Source organism: Ostrea edulis, chromosome 4 (assembly GCF_947568905.1).
Source record: "Ostrea edulis chromosome 4, xbOstEdul1.1, whole genome shotgun sequence".
NCBI classification, from domain to species: Eukaryota; Metazoa; Mollusca; class Bivalvia; order Ostreida; family Ostreidae; genus Ostrea; species Ostrea edulis.
The window spans coordinates 12,252,567-12,263,527 of NC_079167.1; the positions used below are offsets into that span (position 1 = coordinate 12,252,567).

The 10,961-nt window shown below is 36.7% G+C and overlaps 1 protein-coding gene across 3 annotated transcripts; it reads right to left on the bottom strand.

Moving 5' to 3' along the window:
* Nucleotides 1-3,162: 3,162 nt before the first annotated feature.
* Nucleotides 3,163-10,875, bottom strand: LOC125670681 (uncharacterized). Of its 3 annotated transcripts, none has more exons than XM_048906010.2 (8): nt 9,889-10,875; nt 9,726-9,810; nt 6,528-6,794; nt 5,969-6,365; nt 5,691-5,870; nt 5,285-5,574; nt 4,386-5,017; nt 3,163-4,253 (listed from the first exon to the last, which is right to left on the bottom strand). In XM_048906010.2, exons 2-8 carry the CDS (start codon nt 9,743-9,745, stop codon nt 3,925-3,927), a joined length of 2,115 nt encoding a protein of 704 aa, XP_048761967.1. In that variant the 5' UTR covers nt 9,746-9,810; nt 9,889-10,875; the 3' UTR covers nt 3,163-3,924. The 3 variants fall into 3 exon arrangements, with proteins under 3 accessions (XP_048761967.1, XP_048761965.1, XP_048761966.1); XM_048906008.2 differs by having other exon boundaries at nt 9,718-9,810; XM_048906009.2 differs by lacking the exon at nt 9,726-9,810.
* Between the last annotated feature and the right edge of the window lie 86 nt (nt 10,876-10,961).

Below are 10,961 nucleotides of genomic sequence, written 5' to 3' on the forward strand. Positions count from 1 at the left end.
AGGTATATGTGCCGTATTAAACAGTATTTTTTTTGCTGTTAAAAACTAGACCAAAGTTTTGACAGTATGATAAGCTATGAAAAATAATACGATTTGAAAATTTCGACAAATTATATACCGATATTAAAGGAGTACTGGTCTATAGTGATTGTAAGGAGAAAATGATGATTTTCTAGTGCATATTGATGAATTAGTGACGTTTATATCTGCATTTGTAACTATAGCATTAGATCACAATTCCTGGGAGGTTTCATTTTTATGTGAAAAATGCTGATCTGTATGCCTCTTCAGGCGTACACACGCTGAAATACGGTATTTCCAAAGGCTGCATTCCATATTTATTATCCGCATATGGCTTCCTTAATGAAGGGATTCAGCAGAAAAATCAGATGGAGCAATGCCAGCGTTCTTAATTAGGATGCAATAATATTAGTGTGGTACGACATCGGGATTGAGTGGATTTCGTGCACCTGTACTGGTTGCTGGTTATGTGATGTTCTACAATGTAAGACAAGAAAACTAATCAATTAAACACTTACATTTGCTGTAATCAAAATTTAGGCATTGGAGCCTTAATCTGACTTTAAAAAGAAAGTACATTTGGCTTTAAAAACAAAGTACAAAAGTGTGACTCCGCATAATGAAACGTTTCCTCGCGAGATTTGATACCTTTTTAGTCAATGATCACCTATTATGATTTCATGAGATCGCACATAAGGACCGCCAATGGGCAACTCTGTGACCATTAATTCCACCCGTATCCGTTTCTGTTTTCCCCTGTGAAGATGCCGGGACCTATCTGGCACAGACAATCGTTCTTTGGATGTGCTGTGTGTATTAACTAACGAATTCTAAAATGTGGATAATCACCGCCATTATCATCATTTGAGGCCTTTCGTAATCTGTTCCCGAAGTATCCATTTGACATTCATATTAACGATAATGTAGCAGGACTGTTTAGGGCAATCCCATATATAATCAAACTTTAAAAGCATAACGAGGATTTCAGTGTTTCAGAGTAATCTTATTCTGACAAATATTGAAGAATATATGTACAAATTGACCGAAACGTAATCATATCCAAGGGGGTGACACAAGCAAGTCAAAGGGAAGTAACTCTAAGTAATGTTGATTAATTAATGATAATACAATCTTCTTTGAATGCAATGTTCTTGTATTGTCAGACTTGGAATCTGAGGGTTAATGCTGAAAAAAAAAACTAAAGTCGTCTTTTTTTTCTTCTTCAAGAATCGTAATGTAGACAATGTTAGATTTAATTTTAATGTTGAACAATTGTCTATAATAGTTGATGAATTTCAATATTTAGGTAGCCTTCTCTGGAAAGGGTTCTTTTAAATTTAACAAAGACAGACTTGTACAGCAAGCAAGAAAAGCCATGTTCTATGTATTATGTAAATCTAGAAATTTATGCTTACAAAAAAAATGTACCTATAGATATACTATTACAATTGTTTGATTCAATGATTGCTCACATCTTGATGCATGGAGCAGAGGTATGGGGTTATGAAGATAATGAAATCATTGAAAGATTGCAGCTTGAATTTTGTAAGTATATACTTAAAGTTAGAAAATGTACACCAACCTGTATGATATATGCGGAACTTGGTAGAATACCTATGTCTATTCCTATTAGTGTAAGGATGATTGATTTTTGGGAACGCATTATAAATGGTAAACATGAAAAGATCTCCTAATATACTTTGTACGGCATTTTATTCAAGTTAGATAGAGGGAAAGTGTATCACTGAAAATAAACTGTGTAAAAGATATTTTAATTAGGAGTGGTAATATCCTCATTTGGAATGATCAGTATTTTTATGTTAACTTACATTTATCTAAAAGGTTAAACAATCTTTGTATAACTCTTTTGTTGAAACCTGGAAATATGAAATATATAACTCATCCAAGTGTTTAAATTATAGGATGTACAAGACAACGTTTGGTTTTGATGATTATCTAACTGCGCTACCACAAAATTTACTGTATAATTTTTGACGCATTAGATGCAGTAGCCATAAATTGCCAAATGAATTTGGCAGATTTTTAAGTATTGATAGGTCTGTACTCTTTGTAACAAACTAGAACTAGGCAATGAATTCCATTATCTGTTCAGCTGTACTTATTCTCTTCATGACAGGTGTAGATTTTTGCCAAAACGCTTAACTGGTTGTCGAAATATTATTAGCTATAGTGAATTAATGACTTGTAAAGACAAACATACTATGATAGGACTTGACAAATTTATCAAGTTAGTTCTGTCCATATCTTTATGATATTACCTTCCTGCTGTGTTTCATTCATTGTGTTCAACATTGTTGTTGATTTTACCTTTTTTTGTACTATTATGCTCCATGTGGAGCCTTTAGTGAAATAAAAAGTTTCAAAAATCATGCATGTAATGACCATGATGATAGTAGAAATAACAAGAGGTACTGTGAGCAATGCTCACTAAGATTACCCCCCGCTTACCCCAATCTCCCAAAGGGTGTTGTTAATAGGTATAAATTACCTCTTTCCTGAGTAGAAAAGAAAGGGCAAGATAAAACCTTGGGTAGTCTCTTCTCTAGGAATGCACAAGACCTTTTGACCCCAAAATCAATAGGGAACATCTTCGTCCCACGGGTAGTCCATATATATGATATGGTGACTGTAGGTGGAAAGGGTAACGCTTTAGAGCCCGGAAACCATATTGCTACATCGATGTACAGTGCGCATGACCTTTGACCTCAAATTCAATAGGGAATATCTTCGTCCCATGGGTAGCCCATATATATGATATGATGACTGTAGGTGGAAAGGATAATGCTTTAGAGTCCGGAAACCATATTGCTACTTCGATGTCCAGTGCGCTTGACCTTTGACCTCAAAATCCATAGGGAACAGCTTCGTCCCAGGGGTAGTCCATATGTATGATATGGTGACTGTTAGTGGAAAGGATAACACTTTAATCCCGGAAACCATTGCGTCTACAGACGGACGGACGGACAGCCGGACAAGCTGATTCCAGTATACCCCCATTTTGTAGAAAATGACCAGAATGTTGAAGATCTCAAGATGTTCTTTGATGAGTATGCATTTTCTTCTTCAAGAGTTTAAAATCATTTGATTTGTAAACATCAAGTCTTACTTCGACAAATATCAAACTGTAGAAATATTTTATTTTAATTTCGTTCCTTACATGCAATGTCATATCATTGAGAAAACGGTCCAATTTACAATGGCGAATATCATTAATGTACAATAGAAACCTAAAATAGTTCAGTGTGATACACATGCTTTGATACCTATCTCAGATGATGTCATCCGGTGGCGACACACAAATAATGAGCGAAATTAACGATATCATTTTCATTCCATTGAAAATTATTCATGAGTCTATCTTTCATAAATGTTTACGCAAGTATATTGTTTTTTTGTAAACATGACGTCAAATGCGCTCCACTCAACATGCATTCATTTTCTAAATTATTTCAGTTTGAATGCATAAGGATTACTCAGTAATGATTAGAGCACTGGTGTCACAAATGGAGTGCCCCGGGTTCGATCCACGGCGGTCGCGACAAAACTATGGGTAGCAAATGTTCAATGGCAAAGCACCCAACGTTAGAACTGAAAAGCATAGGTAGTTTAGATTTTATCTTGAAAACCCTGTGCTACGTTATGAATTGGAATGATGATGAACCTTCATTCCTACAACCTTTAAGCGTCATAATAGGTCAAGCTGTGTGGCACTTCCTATTAAGCTTGTGACATCTCTATATGACTGAGAGAGAAAAACAAATCTCGAATAGGACGTAAACAAGATAAGGAAGTCAACAAACATTCGAACTGTTACAGTTAATTTTCGTGGTTTTCGTCACGCTCCCCCTCTTTCTCTCTTTCTCGCTCCTCCTTCTCATCCCCTTATATGGATATTATAAAATGTTCGTCTGTCAGGTCTTCTTTGGATTTGAAGATTTTCTTGACGATCTCTGCTTCTCTCCGGAGACCAATGTTGCTCATTGCTTTGGTCAGCTGCTCCAGCCTGGCTTCCGGCTTTAAATAGGATTTCACTCTCCTTGCCCAGAACTTCATAAAGAAAAATTGCAGCTCCTCGTCGTTTTCGTTGTAATCTTTTTTGAGCCGGTGAATGTCTTCTGATCGAATGCAGAGATAGATTCCAAATTGGAGTAATTTCTTCACTGGTATTTGATTAGCGATTGCAAGTAAGTTCTTCTCGTTGTCAAACCAATCTGCAACAGAAAAGTCAATATGTGTATTTCCAACGGTAAAAATTACAAGTTAAACATTGTAAGTTTTATTTAAAGCAGTTGCATTGAAGCAAAGCTATATTATAGCAAAATTGATGTTTATGACTTCAGTACCTCTAATGCACTGAGCGGCTGTGTTCGTTATATTATCAAACTGAACACATCCTTTCTTCGGGCTCCTGGGTGTCTTGTATGGCCCGGGATCGGTCTTGGATGTGTTTGGTCTATTATAAATAGCAATGTCTGTGTGATACTTCTTCAGAGCTGCTGCGCTTCTAACCCATGGATCGAAGTGAACACTGTGAAGAAGTTGCTTCCTTTGATTGTCAGCCGAGAAATTGATGACGCCATAGGGGACCGAACCCATCCGGACGTTCTTTTGAAGAGGGAAATAGATATGATTATCTTCCGCCACGGGTATGAATGTCAATAAGTAAAACGATTTTGGAATTTCACGCACAAACTGGATAGATCCGCTCACATCGATGCGAATTCGTTGGCCTTCTCTTACGAAAATGTCTTTCGAATGACTGCAGTCAATTTCTTCCAGTTCGTGGTCCTCAATCCTTTTCTTCGCAACAGCTCTTGCCATTTCACGTTTTGTACATTCGCACCAAAGCGATATCATATCCTCCTTTCTTCTCTTAATGAAAATCAGTATTGTGCAGGTATGCAGCATTCCGTAGACAAGGTAAGGTTCTAGAGGTGACATTTTGGCATTTCTCCGGACAATAGCACAAGACACACTTTTGTTAAAAAGAAAAGAATCAAAAGTAAATACATTTTATTTAAACCAATGCGAATTTCTAAAACATTTTTATCCTTTTGTGTATTTACACAATAAAACATAAATGTATTCAGCTGAAACATTTTTGTAACTTCCCACTTTTGTCTGCACCTAAAGCTGGTAACGTCTCTGTAAGAGTGTAAATGAGACGTACAACAACAAGAAGAAAGAAAAACTCCCCATATTTGTTATTTTATCTATGTAAAATGCTTGTTAAAAAAATTACCCGCTAAAGTGATCAACTTCCACTATATAATTTTCATTTTGTCTTGTGATGTTCTTTCCGGATACTCTTTTGGCGTTACCATTCTCCCAGTAGAAGAAGGCAAGTTCGTAAAGAGGGTCTTCGGGATCGACCAAGAGGATGTTGTCCATAGTGAACTGGACTTCCATCGTTTTCTTGAATTTGTTAACAGTATGGTCAACAAAAATACATTTGGACATTGCTAGAATGTCGTATATATCAGGGTACGTCTCCAAACGAGTCCGCATGTCTTCCTTTGCCACTGGTACCAACTATTAACATTTAATGTAAAAATATATTATAGGGTATTATTCTGGTAAAACGTTGAGTTGTCTTTAGTGATGTATTCAAGATGAATAAATGGATTTAAAATCATTTTCAAACTTGCCTGGACTTTGATTTCTTCATCCTTATCTACCGTTCCTGCTGGAAAGTCGATGTAGAGACTGGTGTCATCCTCTGGTACAAATCTATAGCCTTCTGGAGTCAGAGTGCATCTCTCAATCCTTGGTGCAGCAACAATACACAAAGAGCAAACATTGCAGCAGCTGAAGGTGACGTAACCAGCCTAAAACATAAAATAGTTCCTTTTAATAAATGATATATTGTAAGTATTAATAAAAAACAAATGAAAAGAGATTGCCTCTCAAAGAAGAATTATCTTACCTCATTGTATTGTACATCGATTGAAATCCATTTTTCCGTTGTCTTTATTTTTGCACAGAGATTATACAACGAATCTTTCATATTGCGTTTCAAAGTAAATTTGAATGTAATGTCATCTGCATATGAGTCGTGAATGTTAAAAACGTCATAATCCTTGAAGGTGGATGTTTCCTCGTCTTCCATGCCAACATCTTGAAGTTTCAACAAGACGTCAGTGGGTACGATAGAGTAGATATCAGATTCAAACTTGTCGGCAAAATCAAGGCCTATTTTGTTCAGTGATGATCGTCGCGCTGTCGTCCATGGAATCGCTTGAAATGGCTGAAGTTTCGCAGCTAGACTTGACGGCAGCGTCAAACTGATATCGTCGCAAAGGATTTTTGTAACGAACACATCTCTACAACAATTATCGAAAGACAAATCATATAGAATGCAACTTTGTATTCATTCGTAGGTAAATATTTCTTTTATTTACTACGCATTTTTTGTATACTTAATATTCATTTATTAGCATAAACAGCAATCCTTTGATACTTTTTAAAAATTGCTTCCTACTCACACTACAATAGATGATCCAGAAGATTCTGGTTTTCCCACTGCTTTGTCAGTATCTAAATTCAAATTGCCATCTACGTCCTTAACACTGATTCTTTTTTTAGGATGATCTTCAATTCCTTTGACACTGATGACGTCATCAGGATTCTCAGTCGTCTCTGGGGTGAAATAGTCCTCCGGCAAATGACCTTGATCGCCGTTAATCTCCATATCCTCTAAGACGGAATCCCAGTCTTGACACTTGGCGTAGGCATCGTCTACGTTTCCTTCCCTGTAGATTGAACAACGGAGATTGATGCATTGGGTAATCAGGTTCAAAACTTAATTCTGTAAACTACTATTTAAAACTACTAGTAAAACCTACCATCAATCCAATGTTTAATCACGATACGCGTTTATCATAAATTACTCGTCTACAGAACCAAGACAAGTGAGTTAAGAGCAGTTAAATTTTTAAGAATCATACATTTTTAGTTCAAATAAAAACTGTTCCAAAAAGAGGCTGCGCAAAGAGGAAAATTCCCATACGAAAAATCAATGTCAAATCGGATTCAAAATAAAAACTCTTCTTGTACATATGGTAATTTGGAATTCTCCCGTCTTAGACAAATTGCATCTACCGTTGGCAATCAATAGGAAGTAAATTGTTTATAATTGACGTACAAAGTACAATTCCCTTAGTAAAAGCTCATTAAAGACGGAACAAGCGCGTTTGAAGGGCCTATCAAATCCTCCCTCAGAATACCGAACAATTCTTCTTTCCGTAGCTAACATAATACGTACAAAGAAACAAATGTAGCTTACAAAGCTTTCTTAAAGGTTTTACAAGGTTCAGTTCAGATGATCAACAGAACCCGAATTTACTCTTTAGTTCATATCGCAAGTCTCGTTACAAATTGATGACATATTCATTTAAAGTTCATGTTCTTAAGCATTGCAATATACTTTTGATGATTAAAGGATATTTACCACGATTTTCAATATAACAATATTAGAAGGAGTAACCTTAATAAATCACATTTGGAAGCAGTCAAACCTTACCGGATAGCGTAAACAGGCGTTGCACGGATAAAAATAATTGTGACATAATGCTGTCCGTTGGTATCCGTTGATGGAAGTCGTTCCCGCCGCTGCTCGGGGCTCCTGCGGTCGGTGTATGAAGCGTATAAAACACAGAATAACCGCACGATTACTGAACATGTACCGGGAAATTAACTGTCGATTAACAGACATTACCGTCTGAACGACGGACAAGTACCGGGTTAAACGAACGAGGGACGCATAAAAAACTGATATAACGTTCTTTCAACATTAGACGAACGGCCGGTCACGTGACTGACAAAACAGATATAAATCAAAAGTGGATATATCTTTTCAGACTTATCACCCTCGCTGACATATTTTCATGATGCTTCCAAAAGGAAGGTACGCAGATGTTGGGAAGGGTAAAGGCGGGGCATGGGGAAAGGCTACAGACCCCATATCCTCCCTCTGTCATTGACAATGCTGGGGAAGAGCAGACCGCTCAAGATTCACAGGTAGAAACCCTGTCTGAATCTGGAGAGATTCCCGAAGGCTCTATCAACGGACATTACCGTCTGAATAATGGACAAGTACATGTACCGGTTAAACGAACGTAGGACGTATGAGAAACTGATATAACGTTCTTTCAGATTTAGACGAACGAACTTGTACCGGTCCCGTGAAAGTCCGTTTGACAACCGTTACACGCCAGTTTCATGTCCATAAACATGTGGCTGGTGTCCATTACATCTTCGGTTAACCTGCTGTATATCCGGTAATACTAGTCCGGCCATGACTCATGTCCAACGGACATTAACAGACGCTAACAGGACAAGAAGAGGAAAAGAAACGCATTAATTCCGATTAAAACGCATAACAACGCAAAACTACCGTACATTAAGCGGACTCTAGAGTCCGGTGGTGTCCGTTTCAAGTTTTGAACATACTCAAAACCTTCTGCCAGATAGACCGGACTTCGCCGGTCAAGGAACGCATTGAATTGACAGGAAGAGAAACGGACAAGAAACGCAAAGGAACGGATTGACAATTTTGTTATCTGTTGGACGTCCGTTAGCGTTAGATAATCGGATATCCGGTGAGGTGTGACTGCTGCTTTGCTGTTGTTGTTTTTTTTTTCATTACTCCAAATAATTGATACAAACATGCATTTTAGTACATTATGTAACTTTCATTAAACACATTTTATTGTTGAATATCAGAGAAAATAAAATTGATCAGTATGAAAAAGTATCGATAAGAACAAAGAGGGGAACTTCACATGGGCGATTCCAGAACACCCCCTAGTAAACTGTACATGACGTAACATCACGTAATGACTGAACCACTGCGTTAGGGAGACAGGAAAAGAGCAAGGATGTTCAGGTTAATTAAGGAGTTACTCTACATCGTCATAATGGCTGACTTCCTTTAAAAACATGGATGAAAAAATCAATATCAGCAATATTTGACTTTTCCTTTTCAATTTAAATACCTAGCCGAGTAGCTCAGTAAGCTAGTTAGCATACCGACTATTGAACTGTAGGTTGCAGGTTCGAGACCAGCAGGGTTTTTAAAAAAAAATTCAGATTATCTTCTATTAAAACTGTATTTTTTGACAAAATAAAGTAAATTTGAAAAATTCAACTTCAAAATATTGTTGTACATACATGTATCCTCCACTTTTCATCTACATCAAATTTCTCTGGTGTAGCATATATACTTCCTTAACGTCTTTCGTATCTAAACTGTATACCGATACTCATGTTTGATACAATGTATTGACTCTCTTCTCTCTCTCTCTCTCTGTCTCTCTCTGTTTCCCTTTAGATTAGCTAAAGATTTTCCCCCTTCAAGTCAATGCCGTACTGCAGCAAGAAAAGCAAATCAGCATTTATTGCCAACGACAAATACAATACTCATAACTGCAAATAGTATGGTTTAGTTTTTAGACCAAAAATGAGCTTTCCTTCTCAACCTTCTTATCTAGATTGCGAACCAATGAACACCTTGCCTTGAAAACGAAGCAGTTTCATGTACAAATGTACCTATATACATCCCCAACACAACTCTGTCACAATCCGCTAATTACAGTAAATCTGCATTTTATATATTTTTTAAAATTCAGATTACCACACAAGCAATAACTATATTTCGTGGAAACAAAAACATACGGGTATACCGTTTCCTCTTCAAACTCATCCTCTGATGCTTTCTTTAGTTCCTCTCGGAACCCCTCATTTATCTCCAGCTTGCTCTCGTCTTTTCTGTAAAATAACACGTAAAGAAACTGCTCATTTATTTCACGTTTCACATACAATCCAACATTCTTAATGACTAGTTACCTGTCTAAATCCTCCAAATATCCGTGAGTTTTGGGAACATTTCTAGTTATTCCGCTAGCCATACTAGCACGCCTTCATAAATCAAAAATTCCTCTAAATTACTTTTGATGCTGATTATGCTGCTGTGGCATGCACACAATCCATGAAAATGTCTGAAGCACATCCACAATGCTTGTTCATACAGGCAAGCTGAATTAGTGTCTTGAATGGCATTGTCACTTCAGTTCTAAAACCACTCCAAACAATTAAACTAATCAAGCGAAACTTTACCCACTATGAATCATTTTGTGTATTGTCTTAACTTTCAAACGATTTCTAATACAAAGCACGACCACTGTTACAATGTGTTTAATTTTAAAAACAAAATGTAAGGACTGAATTTCATTGGATCCCTACTGGCCCAATCCTACATGTACATGGGGACACTGACGAATCAATCTACTATTGACGAACTTCAGTGCGTGTTTGTATTCCTACTTTGGAAATGATCAAATATGTTACATTGGAGAAAATCCGAATCCATTACGATATCCACCATACACGACTTTCGCACCCCTTGGATCCACCATTTCATATGTTGAATCCGGGTCATTCACATATTTTATATTTACATTTGCAAGGTCTTTGCGTTTGATATCTTCACAAATTGTAATGATCCATTTACTTATGAATGTGCTGCAGTTGTGAAGAATGCGCAAATAAATTTTGATAAATTTAGTAGCTTTACCGAGAATTCCGACAGAAATGAAAGTAGAATGTATAGAAAATAAATTTCATTTCTGAACTGAATACACGAGAGTATGAACTACAATGCTCACACCGGCATACTTTTTTGAGACACTTAATGTGCTTCATGAAGAATGCCACCGTGATGCATTTCATTTCATAACCTCAAATTTTCAAAAGTGAAATTTATTTCGTAAGTGAATGAAGTTTATTCTCTTTAAATTTCTTAAGCCAAGAGGACAGAAAGCCAAGACATTAAAAACAGGGAATAAAAATCGGTTTTAATTTGTTGGTCAAGTCATACAGAATTTACAAATTTGTATCCATCCATACAAAAAAACAATAAT